The 14,911-nt window shown below is 38.2% G+C and overlaps 1 protein-coding gene across 2 annotated transcripts in view; it reads left to right on the top strand.

Annotated features, from left to right (window-relative positions):
- Positions 1 to 993: 993 nt before the first annotated feature.
- The window catches only part of NPC1 (NPC intracellular cholesterol transporter 1), a 46,990-nt gene continuing 33,072 nt past the window's right edge, over positions 994 to 14,911 (top strand). For both annotated transcript variants that reach the window (XM_074276616.1, XM_074276606.1), the window contains exons 1-3: positions 994 to 1,232; positions 12,087 to 12,209; positions 12,901 to 13,007. In XM_074276616.1, coding sequence (XP_074132717.1) covers positions 1,164 to 1,232; positions 12,087 to 12,209; positions 12,901 to 13,007 — 299 coding nt within the window. In that variant the 5' untranslated portion in view covers positions 994 to 1,163. The remainder of the gene's footprint in view (positions 1,233 to 12,086; positions 12,210 to 12,900; positions 13,008 to 14,911) is intronic.

Here is a 14,911-nt window from a genome sequence, read left to right as displayed (position 1 = left end):
AAATGTTTTTTAAATCGAAGGGGAGTCAAAATAATTCGCGGTCTCTCGGAGCAAGAATGTAATCTATCGCGGGTCTCCTAGCTCACATGAGAGTCTTTCCTTTCTAGTCCTACCGTTTGAGGAGTCCCGGGGAGAAGTTCGTCTCCTTTCCTCTCCGCGCCCCTCCACCTCCTACCCTCTCCTCCGTTTCCCCTCCAGTCCTCTTCGCTCCCCTTCTTTTGAGAGCCCGGATAACCTAATATCCCTTGGGTGGATGCGGTTTTCGTTTTCAAAACAGACGCTGGGAGATCTCCTCTGGAGGAAAGAGGCTCAATACCGCCCGCCCTCCTAGATCAGGACCCTTGGTCTCCCCCTTCACAGCAAAGGTGAATAGCACCAAAGACAAGGATAAGTGATGGAAGCTTCCTCTCCTAAATTATTCTAGAAAAAGGGGAGGGGCTGGTGGGAGTTCTTAAGTTTGTCTGAAACCCCGAGATTCAGAGGGAATGAAGTGGTGAGTGAAGAGATCAGTGCCAGTATTTCAGTCAACTAAAAATGCGCGAGCCTCGAGCGGCTTGGAAGCAGTCCAAAAGGACGCGCAGAAGCACGCAACACCGCCCGCACCGAGAATTGTAAAGCAACGAGGGAGGGCGGTGGAGACACTTGAGGTGTTACTAGGGCATTGGCGGAAAAGGAACATCATTTTTAACTTCTGGTGAAGGACGGAGCCCGGACTGAGGCCGGAGGAGAAAGGCTGCTGCAGCCGCCGGAATAGCCCCCTCGCGGCTGGAGCCCCGCTGGGAGGGGGGGAGGGAAGTGGAGGCGGGGCTTGAGAGTTACACATGCTCCTCACGGCCCCTCAGCTGCTACAGCAGCTACACAAGGGGAGGATCGAATGCGTAGCCCCGCCCTGGAGGAGCCACGACTCCTCCCCTTCTTCCCCCTCCCCCCTTTTCTCCCCCTTCCTCCTTCCTGACTTGCGCGTTAAGCTTTCTCTCCCCGCTTGCGCCGGATTACGAAAGTAGACTGTGCGGGCTGAGGCTGCGTCGCGGGGAACCTGGGCTGGCCGGCTCCGTTCGGTGCGCGCGCCCCTTGCACCGTCTCCCCTCCGCGGACTCAGAGAGCGCCGCCCACTAAAAGCCGGCGGCGGCGGCGGCTGCGGCTGCGGCTGCGACTACGGGACCATGAGGGTGCTCGGTCCCTGCCCCGGACTGCTGTTGGCCGTCGGCCTGGCACTGCTCTGTCCCGTGCAGGTGAGCTCCCCACCTGTCACCCGCGTGGGGTGGGAGAGGATCTCTGCCCTGGAGGGAGGGTCAGTGGACTCGGGACAGCCGAAACGTGCGGTGTTCTTTCTCCCTGTTCCGGCTTCACACCGCTCAGCGGCGCACAGCTTCTCGGAGCCCCCTGCCCTTTGGCCTCTGCGTCTGGCAGCGATGAGGAGGGGTTGGGGGAGCACCTCAACTCCTTAACTCAGATCCACGCGCCTTAACTTTCTCTCCCTTCTCCCTCCACCTCCTGCCCTCCTTTCCCACTCTCCTTTCCGTCCTCCCTATTTCCCTCCTCCCTCCGTTTTCCCCGTTCTCTTCCCTCCCCATTCTTTTTTCTTTTTCACTTTCCTTCATCAATCTTCCCCCTCTGTCTCTCCCTCCCTCCCCCGCTCTCTGTGCCTGTCTCTCCCCTCTCTTTCCCCTCCTGTGGGACAGCAGGGAATTCCTGTGACTGACTGTGGTCACCCAGTCATCCTACATCGGCTGGAAATTTAGAGGCCAAAAGGCCCGGGGAAAGTTGAAAAGCAAAGTGAGATTAAAAGGAATAAAGTTAGCCTTGCCAGGGGTCCTCACCGAGTTCTTAGACGGGATGACGACTAGCTTTTTTTTTTTTTATTTAAATTCTCCAAAGTAACTAGCTTTGAAACACAGACGCGCCCCTTAAGTCTCTTTTGAAGGGGAAGGGGAAGCCTGTGAACCCCTTGTCCGAATGTGTTTTAAATAATAGAAAAAAGTACTACATGTGAAAATGAACTTGTAATTTTTTTGACCCTTCTAAGAAATTCGTCTTGAAATCTGTTCATAGACACTGTCTCCTTGACTCCCCTAAAAGTTTAATGACCCTTAATCTCGCCTACTTGCCGATTTTACAGGCCTGAAAATTAAGTGACTTGCCAAGACTTGGGAATGATTGGGAGAGTGAATCTTATTCTTTGATTTTCAAGCCTCTCACTGCTCTTTCCAGTGTGAACCCGAGGCATTGCCCTCAGATTTCTCTAATCTTACTTAAGCATCATACCTAGGGCTTGTTGTGAAACCTCCTTTATACTTGTTAGGATTTTTCTGGTCTCTTAAGGGGTGGCAGAGAGGGGTGCAGCCTTGAGTCACCACTTCCTAAGAAGGGTAATGATAGTAGTAATTTGAGATTTGCCTAAAACAATTTCTGAACGACCTATGTTCAAGGTGACAACTGAAACCCAGTACACATTTAAAAAAAATTATTTTAATAATTTTTATTTACCAGATATATGCATGTGTAATTTTACAACATTGACAATTGCCAAAACTTTTGTTCTAATTTTTCCCCTCCTTCCCCCCCCAGATGGCAGGTTGACCAATACATGTTCAATATGTTAAAGTATAAATTAAATACAATATATGTATGCGTGTCCAAACAGTTGTTTTGCTGTACAAAAAGAATAGGACTTTGAAATAGTGTCAAGTACACATCTTTTTAATAAAAATGCCATTTATAAGGTCATAAAGACAGCTGAAGATGGAAATTTATGAAGGCCCTCAGTGCTGCCTTGTTTTTTCCCCTAGAAGATTGGGGTTGATTCCAGCCTCTACAAAAGCTGAAAAACTGGAGAGTCCAGTGGGAGCTTCCTCATAGCAGGTGTATGTGTAACTTCTGAATGTTGTGGTTTGCTCTTAAGAATGAAATATACTGGTACATCTAAAAGGGTACCCTGGTACTGGGTACCCCAACCCGTAGGCATTTGCTACCATACCTGATTAAGAGGGTTTGGTATTTTTTTAAAATCAGGTTTTTAATAAATAATACTTAAGAAAAATGAAAGTTTTCTGGGCTATTTTCCTTGCTTAGAATCTCCAAGGGGCTAGATATTTTAATAAAGATCTTAAGAGGGAGGAGAGATGTTTGCCTATTATCTATCTCAAGAAATAGCATTATGTGCCAGTGGTGTTCCTGCTATGATCATTTTTTAAAAAGGTGATTTCCATTCTCAATAATCCTGTGCCATCAACTTCACCTCTATGTACTTACCGCTCTAAAACACTCACAGAGGAAAGTCATTGATCAAAACTAGTTATTGAAAATTGCCTTGGAGCTTTTCCTGAGGTCTTTAAATCCTAACATAATGATAGTCAATACAATATTCCTTTTGGTCCAGTGGAATGGCTTGCTAATTAAATTTAAAAGGTTCAGTAGCTATTGTTACTGCACAGACAAAGCCTTTTCTGTTTAGGAATGATGTGTGACATTTTTAGGAGTGTCAAGTTAATTTTCTTAGCAATAAAATCTGTCTTTAGCTTTGGAAGGAGAGGGGGAGAGAGAAAGAAGCTGATCTTGCTCAAATGTTAATTTTTTTTTTTTAACAGCTGACAAGTCAAATAAAACAATACACTAGACCTGAAGCCATTTCTTCTTCTTTTTTTAATATTCATTAAAAAAAAAAAAGTTGAATTCTGAATTCTTTCCCTCTCACTCTACCTCTAGGCATTATGACAGTAAAAGTGTTATCAGTTAGACCTGTGAAATTATGCAAAATATATCTTCCTATTAACTATGAAAGGTAAGGGAAATTAAGAAAGTGAAAACATTATGCTTCAATCAATATTGAGACTCCATCACTTCTTTCTCTGGAGGTAGATAGCAGTTTATACCTGAAATTCTTCAAAATTGTTTTAGATCATTGTATTAATCAGAATAGCTAAGTCATTTATAGTTGATGGTCTTATGATATTGCTGTTACTATGTACAGCGTTCCCCTGGTTCTGCTCACTTCACTTTGCTTCAGCTCATGTAAGCCTTCTCAAGTTTTTCTGAAACCATTCTGCTTGTCATTTCTTTTAGGACAGTAACATTCCGCCACAATCAATAAACCACAACTTGTTTAGCTATTCCCCAAGTGATGGGCATCCTCTCAATTTCCAATTCTTTTCCATCACCAAAAGAATTGATGTAAATATTTTTTGGTACAAATTGGTCTTTTTCTTTAATATAATAGTATTGCTGGTTCAAAGGTTTTTTTTGTTTTGTTTTGTTTTTAGCCTTTTGAGGAATATTTTTAGGTTTTTTTCTTGAAGGACTGGATTCCTCCAAGTCTCCAACAGTACGTTAGTACCTGGGGCCATTGGAGTAAATAATTTTATGACATTTTGGAAAACAATCTTAGTTGGGGAATCCCTGTTCTCCTGCCTATAAATGACCATGAATTCCCTTTTTTTAATTAAAAAATTTTTCTCTCTTCCACTGATCATAAAAATTTCCATTAACAAAAATCCATTTTCTCTCTTCTATTGACTATCCCTCCAAACCTACAAACTGTGGTATAAGATTTTTGTAACATGAAGATTCTTACATTCTTGTCCAAATAAATGTTTCATTCTGCACCCTGAATCTTTCTCCTTTGACAGGACATGGATAGTGTGCTTCATCATAGTTGTTCATGATGTTGATTAGAGTTTTTAAGTTGATATTTTTACAGTATTGTTATTTAATACATTGCCTTCTTGGTTCTTTTACTTTTATTACAAATCTTACTAAGTTTCTTAATTTTTAGTGGGACAATAATATTTCATTACATTTACGTATGTAACCTTGGTTTTGTTCAATCAATCCCAAAGTTGATAGATACTTCTTAGTTTTCAATTCTTTGCTACTACAAAAATAATAGTTAACATTTATATAGTTCATAGTATGTGCCAGGTTCTTTTAAAATATTATTTCATTTGATCCTCACAACAATGCTAGGAGACAGATCCTATTATTATCTATATTTTGCAATGAGAAAACATTGAGGCAAATGGTACGAGTAACTTGTCCAGGATTACACAACTAGTAAGAATCTGAGACAGGATTTGAATTCAGATATACTGGAACTCCAGGCCAAGCACTCTTATGGGGTAATACCTAGCTACTCCCCCAAAATATCCCCCTCACCCCAAGGAGAAGAGCTGCTAAAAATAAGTATGTACACATAGCTTCTTTTCCTTTTTAATATCTTTGGGGCTATAAGTCCTGTAATGATATTGAAGGGTGAAAGGATATTCAAAATTCAGTAACTTTGGACATCATTCCAAGTTGTTTTCATGAGCGATTTTTTTTTTTTTTTTTTTTTTTTTAGGCTGGGGTTAAGTGACTTGCCCAGGGTCACACAGCTAGGAAGTGTTAAGCGTCTGAGATCAGATCTGAACTCGGGTCCTCTTGAATTCAGGGCTGGTGCTCTATCCACTGCGCCACCTAGCTGCCCCTCATGAGCGATTTCTTTAAGAAAATGGGATTTAGCAAAGTTGAAAGTTGAGCCAGCTAAATAGGTATTGGAGAGAAAGTGAAACCTCTTAACCTTTTGACTTGGGAAGGTGGAAAGTGAGGAAACACTGAAATAGGGCACCAATTTTTTTTCTTAGTTGATACTTTCTTTGATAGATGTACCTTATTTTCTTTTTGGTGGGAAGAGGAAGAATTTAAATTTTAATGAGTATCATATACTTTTTAATATATACATATATAATACATATACTTTTTAAAAATTACATATAATACATATAATTTTTAAAAATTGACTGTCTTAGATGCAGATGGATAGAATCAAGCTGAATAGATCTTTGTGATACTCTACTGTTGTATTGCAAAGAACAAAGAATCCCTCATTATGATCCAAAGAACATAATCTCTTGTTTCTCAGGCTTTGCCCTATTTAAATTTTAGGCATATTTGTCAGAGTTTTTGTTTTGTTACTTGTAAAAATAGGATAGGTGTCACTTGCAAGAAAATCAATACCTACTGATTCATGTTTAGAAACAGAACCTTTAGCTGGACATTCAGTCTATCCATAGACTGCCTATTGTATAATCTTATTTCCCCCAAATTTCTTGAATTTCAGCTGCACGGCCCAGTTCTTATTTTTACTGACTCCTAGCCTGACACTAGTCCTCCATCATTGCTGGAGTATTTCTCTTCCCTACTTAGCCTCTTTTGAAATCCTCCCTGTTCAAGACAGTTCAAACTAAGGAGAAGATTTCTCCATGTAATTTTCTCCACCTGCCCCAATCATAGTAATAATTGACATTTCTGTAGCAATTTAAATTGTACAAAGCACTTTATGTGCGTTAGCCTTTAAATCATATATATCCCCTATTAAACCAAAGGTCAGATAACTTAAATTTTAAACAATAAATTGCTTCATTCACACAGTAGTATCAGAATTAGAATTTAATAATAACTAGCATTTACATAGTACCTACTATGTGCCAGGCACTGTGCTAGGCTTTTTACAATTGTTTTCTCATGACATCCTCAGCAGAACCTTGGGAGGTAGCTATTCTAATTATCTCTATTTTCCAGGGGAGGAAACTAAGGGAAACAGATTAAGTGATTTGCCTAAAATCACATAGCTATTAAATGAGATTATGTAATGTTTATCTCCCATATTAGAATATAAGCTCTTTGAGTGTGGGGGCCTGTTTTATATATCTTTTTATCTCACAGTGTCTAGCATAAAACTTGACTAGAGTAGGCACTTAAACACTGAACTATATCTTTAAAAGTCCAAATCTCTGTACAATATATATAAACTTCAGGTTTATTTTGGTGACTCTTTTGACCAACCCCATGTGAATACTACTATATCTAGGGTAAAAGATAAGAGAGAGGAATTATATCAGCTTTTGAAAGGAAAACAGGCTTAAATGGTTAAAATGTTAAAATGCCACTTAGTTGGAGGTAAATAGTCATGGTTTAGTTTTTGTGACTCTTTATTTGCTAATCCATTCATTGTGTCTGATTAAAATGGTAATTTGGAAATATTTTTAAACTCAAAGGCCAGCTTATAGTACAGTGTATATTTCTGTGCATGGATGGTTTATTTGGGAATGTATGTTAGTTAGCCCAAATGTAGAATGAGATGAGGGAATATAATTCTTTTGCTAACTCGAGGCACTTTTTCCATTCAAACTCAGAAAAAAAAATTGTTGTTCTCATAAAGACTGTTTTGTAAAGCTTGCTCTAAGGGATACATTATTCTTAAGACAATCTCAAAACCATTGCCACAATAATCTTATAAATATTAAAACTTATAAGTCTTACGGTCCTGTAATCCTCCATTCTTGGGCTTTTATTACTTCATTCCAGTTTTTTTCCTCTTAGGACCTTCACATATTGAGAGAGTGTTGCATTAAGGCTTTCCTGGGATTGATCAAGGCACAAAGTCTCTACCTGAAAAAGATTTTAACTTTAGTAGTAGCACTGGGTTGCTTTTTTTTTTACAAAATTGATTTAAAAAATAATTTCATTGACAAAAAAATTAAAATGGCATTTGAAAATTTAAAAAATTATTCAAATCCTCATTTTTTAGATTATTTTAATTTAAATTCAGCAACATTACAGATAACTTGGTGTGATGTAGTTGCTTATTATCATATATGTATTAATTAGAAATTGATTTGATTTTTGTAAGGTGCTTCAGAAGTTCTCTCTTTTCTTTTTTTTTTTTTTCATTTATTTTCATAAGCCTGTATTTAATAGCAGTGGAGGCTTGTAGAATTGAAGCTTTAAGGGATTTTAGAAGCCATGTAATCCAAATCTCTTATTTTATAAATGCGACAGCTAAGTTGTTGCAGTGGATAGAACACAGGTCTGGAGTTAGAAAAACCCGAGTTCAAATTTTCCCTCAGATAACAGTAGCTGGTGACCTTGGACAAATCACTTAATTCCAGTTTCTTCATCTGTAAAAAAGGGGATAATATCCCCTATCTCTAGGATGCAGTGAGGATCAAATGAGATGATAAATTGAAAAATATTTAGCACAGTGCTTGGCATATAGTTAAATGCTGTATGAATGTTAGTGATAATGATGAAGGAGAGGGAGGAAGAGAAAAAGAATCATTTGTGTCCCCAGTGCTTAGCACAATTCTTGGTACATAATAGAAGTTCAATAAATGTTTATTGACTGAATAACTTGAATAGGAACTGATATAGCCAGAACTGCAGTTTAGATATAGATGATGAATTGGAGCAAAGATAGATTGGACATTTGGGGTACCAGCAGCTGTATCCTTTAAAAAAAAAAAATTCCTAGCAACAGGTAACAAAAACCTGAACTGGATGTATGAGGTGGATATGAAAGCTGAAGGCAGACAGTTGATTGAACATAAGGGGTAGGGAATTAGGGGACATATAGGTTGTGAATCTTGAGAGACTGCAGAGTTAGGCCTTCTACAGAAATAAAGACTTTTTTGTCTGCTGAATATTGCATTTATGTAGTCAGCAATAATTCTAATTTAAAACAACAGCTACAAAGACTTACTGTAGAAAAGGTTTAGAAATAAACTGTTCCTCTGAAATAGCTCTGCGTGTGATTGGAATAGAAGCTCTAGGACTGTATCTTACTCTGTTTAGCTTCCAGTGATGCTTGGTGTGTACTACATAGAAAGCACCATAGGAGAGTTCTTTTCCTGTAAAGCCACAGGCCCTAGCATCTTGGGAAGATCATCATGCTCAGGTGCCCCTTGCTTGGGGGTGGGGGAGCATCAGAGGACTGAGCATAGTCATGTGAACCACTGAAAGGGGAGCTCTAAATTTAAGATGTCAGAGAAGAAGAGGTAAACTTTGGGCTTCTGGTAACTTAGGATAGAAGGAGAATTCTGTGCTCTAACTCAACTTCTTACCTTAAGCAGGAGTCATCATGGCTCTGAGTGCCCCCAGCCTTTATGGTAGTAGAGAATTTACTGCTTGATGAGTGAATCATGGTTCTAGTTTTAGACCATTCTTGTTTTCTGAAAGTTCTTTGCTTCCACTCAGAATTTGCTTTATACAATTTTTACCCAGTGATTTTTTTTTCCTATTTTGTGGAGCCATGCTGAGTAAGTCTGGTTTGTTTCTCTTCCTCATGGCAGCCCTTTGGATATTTGAAGACAGCTTGTCAGGTCTGTTTTACAGACTAAAGGAAGAAATTGAATTTGCTAAACTCATCCTATTAGTTTCCAAACCCCAGGAGCTCCCTGTCTCCTCCAAGATCAAATAAAAATCCCTTTGTCACAGAATTCCTCATAATGTGACCCCTTTCATATTAATGAGATTTGGCGCAGGGCAGAGAGTAGTGGGAACCCCTTCTTTCTGGTCAGCACAGGTCCAACGTAAAAGATTCATGAATCCGAAAAATTAGACTAGCAAAAAGTTTATTGGCACTGAGAAGTCAACTTTTGCTAGGAGGCTGACTTTCTCAGTGACAAAGTCCTGGCAGAGAGATAAACAGGTGTATGTTAACACTGAGAAGAGGGGATCTTTCTCAGAGGCCAGTCCTGGCAGGTAGCTGTGCCAAGGAGAGAGAGGTTCCTTGACAAACTCATGGTCCTCTTTTTGGCCTCTGCAAAGAAATGAGCCCCCAAATTGCCCTTTAAATAGGAAATCTGAGGCTGAAGTTTCAATTGAATGAGATTACTTCAATGTTGACCTCATTGTGGTCCTGAGCCAATTTTCAGTTCAATAGAGGTTAATAGAAATATCAAATCTAGATCTCCCACTAAATGAGACCACTTAAGTTCCAGCTAAGTAAGGAATGGTCCTGAATCAATCTTAATGAAACCACTTAACTGTCCTGAAGGGTGGGTCCCTGTTAGAGTTTCAGGGCTCACCCTAAAGGTCAAGAAGGACAGTCTCAGGGTTCCCTCATCAATATCTTAACATTTTTATAGTTGTTCCCTTTCACACAATCTATAGTGTAACTAGTGACACAGTGGATAGAGCGCTAGGCCTGGAGTCCGGAATGCCTGAGTTCAAATGCAGCCTTGAGCATTTCCTGGCCTTGTGACCCTGGGCAAGTCACTTCATCCTGTTTGCCTCAGTTCTTCATCTATAAAATGAATTGGAAAAGGAAATGGCCAACTGGTCCTGTATCTCTGCCAAGAAAATTTCAAATGGGGCCACAAAGAATACTGAACAGCATAATTAAGCTGTAGAGGGCTACCTGCAGTTCTTCATGCAGATAGATGCTGCCTGAAAAGTCCTTCCTCCTGACCTCTGCCTGGTAGAGTCCTTGGCCTCCTCAGGACTGAGCTCAATATCATTCTTTGGAGAAAGCCTTTCTTTGGTTTTCCTAGCTCCTATTGCTTTCACTTTGTATCTACTTTGTATACACATATACATAGGTGTTTATGTGCACACCTGTGTGTATGTGCACAAACGTACATAGCTATATAAAAACACTTCAAAATAAATTTTGGTAAATGTGTCTCATTTTTATACATTACTAAAATTTCCTCCAAAGACCATCTCATATGACAGGTAACATTTTAAAGTTACTAAAAGAAATAAAACTAGCAAAACTGATTAATACATTGAAAAAGTCTGAAAAAAATGTGTTATGGTAATTAACGTATATTATCTTTATATACTTTAAAAATAATATTCTTCCCATTACATGTAAAATTTTTTAATATGTGGTTTAGGATTTGTTTTTTGCGTTCCAAATTTATACCTCTCCTCCCCTGTCCCCAGGATGGTAAGCAATCCAATAGGAGTTACACATGTGCAATTATGTAAAATTTTTCAGTATTAGTCATTTCATACCTCACACAATATGTATTCTTTCATACTCTTCATACTCTTTCATACTCTTAGTAAATTTAGATTTATATCCCTTTGATTGTGAACATAATTAGGACAGGGACTTTTGTTTCTCCTGCCATCCATCACAATCCTCTGCCTTTTAATAGATGTAGGATGAAGAAACTAGTAGATTGTACTTCCCTGAAGTTAGCTCAAGTAGATTGTATTTCTTCAGTTACCTTCAAAAAATTGGTCTCTCTAAGAATAAGTAATGTTTTCCCTTTTCTATAATGTAGGGTTAATTCTCACTTTGTGATTTCAAAGTGCTGCTACCATAATCTAGAATTAAAACTTTACTGAATTATTTTAAATTATACACTCTTCCTTGGTTTTTTTTTTTTGTTTGTTTTTTTGTTTTAATAATCTTGTGACTGTCACATGATAAAAGTGAGTGACTCTTGAGAAATTTTTAAAAGATTTGTTGCCTTGACCAATTAAGTGATACCCTTGAGTCTGCTGACAAACAATAATCTTTGTTTTCTTTGATTTTAAGTCCCTTGACCTAGCACTCTTGTTCCTACTCTTGGTTTACTTGTTCCAACTAACCCAAATATATCTAAAACATTCTTTAGTTCCTTGTGTGATGAGGGATTGAAAGATTGGGTACTATTATGTCTTTAGCCTGTGGATAAGTGATTAATTTCTTGTCATCTTCCCATTCCTGGTAGTTTATTCCTATTAACAAATCTCTTCACATCTGAAAATACCTATTCCTCGTATTAGTACTTAAGAAAGCCCTAAATAGAAAAGTTGTTAAATACCTCTTCTTTCAAATTGTTCAAATTGAGTACTTCAAGTTAATGACTTAAACAAAACTTTGTGAAGATCCACTCTCCCTCTAATCTGTGGAGAGAGGGTGTCAGGGAAAGGAAAGGAGAGGGAGAAAGAGATAGGGAGTGGGAGAGAGAGGGAGGGAAAAGAAGGGAGAAGAAAGGAGGAGAGAAAGGGAGGGAGGGAGGGAGAGAAGGGCAGGAGAAATGTCTTGCTTAGAGCACAGGCAATCTTTGGAACAGAGGTTCTTAATCCTTTTATGTCATGGACCCCTTCTCAGAGTAATGTTTATAAATGCTAAAAGTAAATACATAGGATTACAAAGAAAACCATTTATATTGAAATATATTTTTTGGAACATTTTTACAAACAAGTTTATAGAACCTAGATTAAGAACCTCTGCTTCAGATCATAGAGAAACATCTTATTATTGAAGTGTTTTTGGTATTAAGGCTATTGGTATTTGTTTTAATTACAGGATTTTGGGTTCTTTTGTTTAGGTATTTTCACAGTCATGTGTTTGGTATGGAGAGTGTGGTGAGGCATCTGAAGGTAAGAGATACAACTGTGAATATTCAGGTCCTCCAAAACCATTGCCAAAGGATGGATATGACTTAGTGCAGGTGAGTTCATTATTTATCATATTATCATTTTACTAATAAGGAAGCAGCTTAGTGATGCAGTGGATAGAGTACAGGATTTGGACTCCGGGAAACCTGAAGTCAGATCCAGGCTCAGATACTCTCTGTGATCCTGGACAAGTCAGTCACTAAAGGTCTGCCTCCTTCAGTTTGGTCATCAGTAAAATGGGAATTATAATAGCACTTACCATCCAGGATTATTATGAAGATAATATTTTGTAGACTTTAAAGTGCTCTTTTAAATGATAGTTGTCATCATCATCAACATTGTTGTGGATATTCAGAGTATAGGTTGTACTGTATACTATATTATGTGTGAATATGAACATGTATTTTAATGGAAGATGGGAATACTTTTCATTAGATAGGAATCTGAGGCCAAGAGAAATTAAGTTCCCAAGTTCACAGAGAGTATCAGAACCAGGATTTGAACCCGGATCTCTGACTCCTTAGTCCTTTGCTTTGTAACAGATTCCCTCCCTGAAACTCTTTGGAAATTTTGACTCATTTAAAAAAAAAGTTATTAGGAAGCTTTTAAAAAATGTTTTATTGATATGTGTTTTTACCTTATGGAGAATAGTTATGAAGTAGACCTTTTTAGAACTATCATTTGGTACCTCTGCTTTAACTGTTCTAATTTACATGCCTTTGTTTGCTTTTTCTCCTCTAAAAGGAACTCTGTCCAGGCTTCTTCTTTGGGAATGTCAGTCTTTGTTGTGACACACAGCAACTTCAGACATTGAAAGATAATTTGCAACTGCCTCTACAATTCCTGTCCAGGTAAGTGGATGACTCTGGCAAGAAGGAAAAACAAAACCTCATAATAGGATTTTTATGAACCATTAAACTGTCATTTGGATCCACATGTGGCTTTTCACAGAGAACATTTAGGAAAGGAATTTTTGTCATGACTAATTGGAAAGGAAGATGAACTAGTGTTATTGAGGTTTATTTGAGAGAATTTAAATTTTGGGTTCTCTAGTTTGCACCAATTTTGTTACTTTCTCTACATTTTTCTCTTTGGTTATTTCACTAGCTTCCATGCATTTTAGTTATCACCTCTAAACAGATGAATCCTAAATCTTTCTAATCTTAATACCAACCCTGAAATCTAGTTTTGTATTGCTAACTACCTATTAGACATTCCTACCTTAATGTTCCACAGATTTCTTGAACATAATGTGTAAAGTTTAAGTAAAGTAAAAAACTTTCTCTCCAAACTTTGCCATTTCTATTAAGGGCATCCTCATTCTCCTTCCACTTAATTATTCATTTCATTCGTTATATTCATTTGTCCTCTTCCTTATTCCTACCTAAATAGTTGCCAAGTCTTGGAGATTCTTCACCTTGATAGTTGCATCCCTTCCTTTCTTTCACGTCGACCCTCATTATGTTTCATCTGGACTTTTGAAATAACCCCTTAATTGATCTTTTCTCTCATTGCGCTTTCCAACCCATCCTCCACATGGCTACCAGTTTTAATATTCCATAAGCCCATGTCTAACAGTTTCACTCACCTGCTCAAGAATTTTCAACGGTTTCCTATTGCCGTGGCATTTAAAACCCTACATTATGAGCTGGCTCCAACTTGCCTTCTAAGGTGTTTTTTATATAATTCTCCCAATGTCTCCTGAATTTCAGTCAAGTTGGCTTACTCCTATTTCCCAACCTTCCTCACCTTTGCTTCTTGAAATATCGGTATCTCCCTTAACTCAATTGCCATCTCCTCTACAAGTCTTAATTCCATCCATTTTTAGAACCCCCTTTCCACAATAGCTATATCTCTGCTTTGAATATATATTATGTTTTACTTTTTGTCTATGTTTTTAATATCATAACAGCTGGCATTTATATAGTGCTTTAAGATTTGTGAAGCATCTTATAAATATGCCATTTGATTTTTCCAACAGTATAAAAAACAGATGCTATTGTTATCATCATCATTTAAAATTTTTTTCAGATATTGAAATTGAGGCAGGAAGAGATTTAAGTTACTTATTCAGGTCACACAGCTAATAAATGTCTGAACTTAGATGTTTATGACTCCAAGCCTAGCATTCTTTACACTGTGTCATCTAGCTAGCCATGGGAGAACATGAGCTTCTTGAAGGCAGAGTAAGTACAGTATAGGCAATTTGCAAATGCTTGTTGAATAATATTAGCTTTACTTTGCCCATGACAATTTAGGAATTGTTGAATTTGGAACTAGGAGTTGTATCTCCTTGAGGAGGAGAGGGACGGCCTCCTGGCAGTCCTTGAACCTTTAATAGATATTTTCTCCTTGGAGCCATGACTTGTTTTTCTTTTTCTTTTGTGCTCACCTGCTTTCTTCTCCTTAAGAACTCATTGTTCTCCTTCATTTCCTTTTAGATTTGGATCTCTTCTGTGTTCCTAATCCCAAAGTAAAGTTGAACTTTGACAGTTCAAAGCAATTTTCTTGGAATTTTTGCTAAGATCCCAAAGGTTGTGATGCTGATGTGTAGTTGTTTGGTCATGTGAGAACTAAAGGTTCTCACAAGAAGATTGGCTTATTCCTTTGACCCAGCATGTAAAATAGGGTTTCAGGATTCAGTCTGTTTTAACCAATAAAATATGCATCAAGTGCATATTGGAAACTAATGTTATTCTTTCAGTGCATCAAATTAATGGCAACACGAAGGTCCTTGAACTTATCATAGAGTGGC

This window comes from Sminthopsis crassicaudata, chromosome 1 (assembly GCF_048593235.1).
Source record: "Sminthopsis crassicaudata isolate SCR6 chromosome 1, ASM4859323v1, whole genome shotgun sequence".
NCBI classification, from domain to species: Eukaryota; Metazoa; Chordata; class Mammalia; order Dasyuromorphia; family Dasyuridae; genus Sminthopsis; species Sminthopsis crassicaudata.
This window is presented reverse-complemented; position numbering and strand designations above follow the sequence as displayed.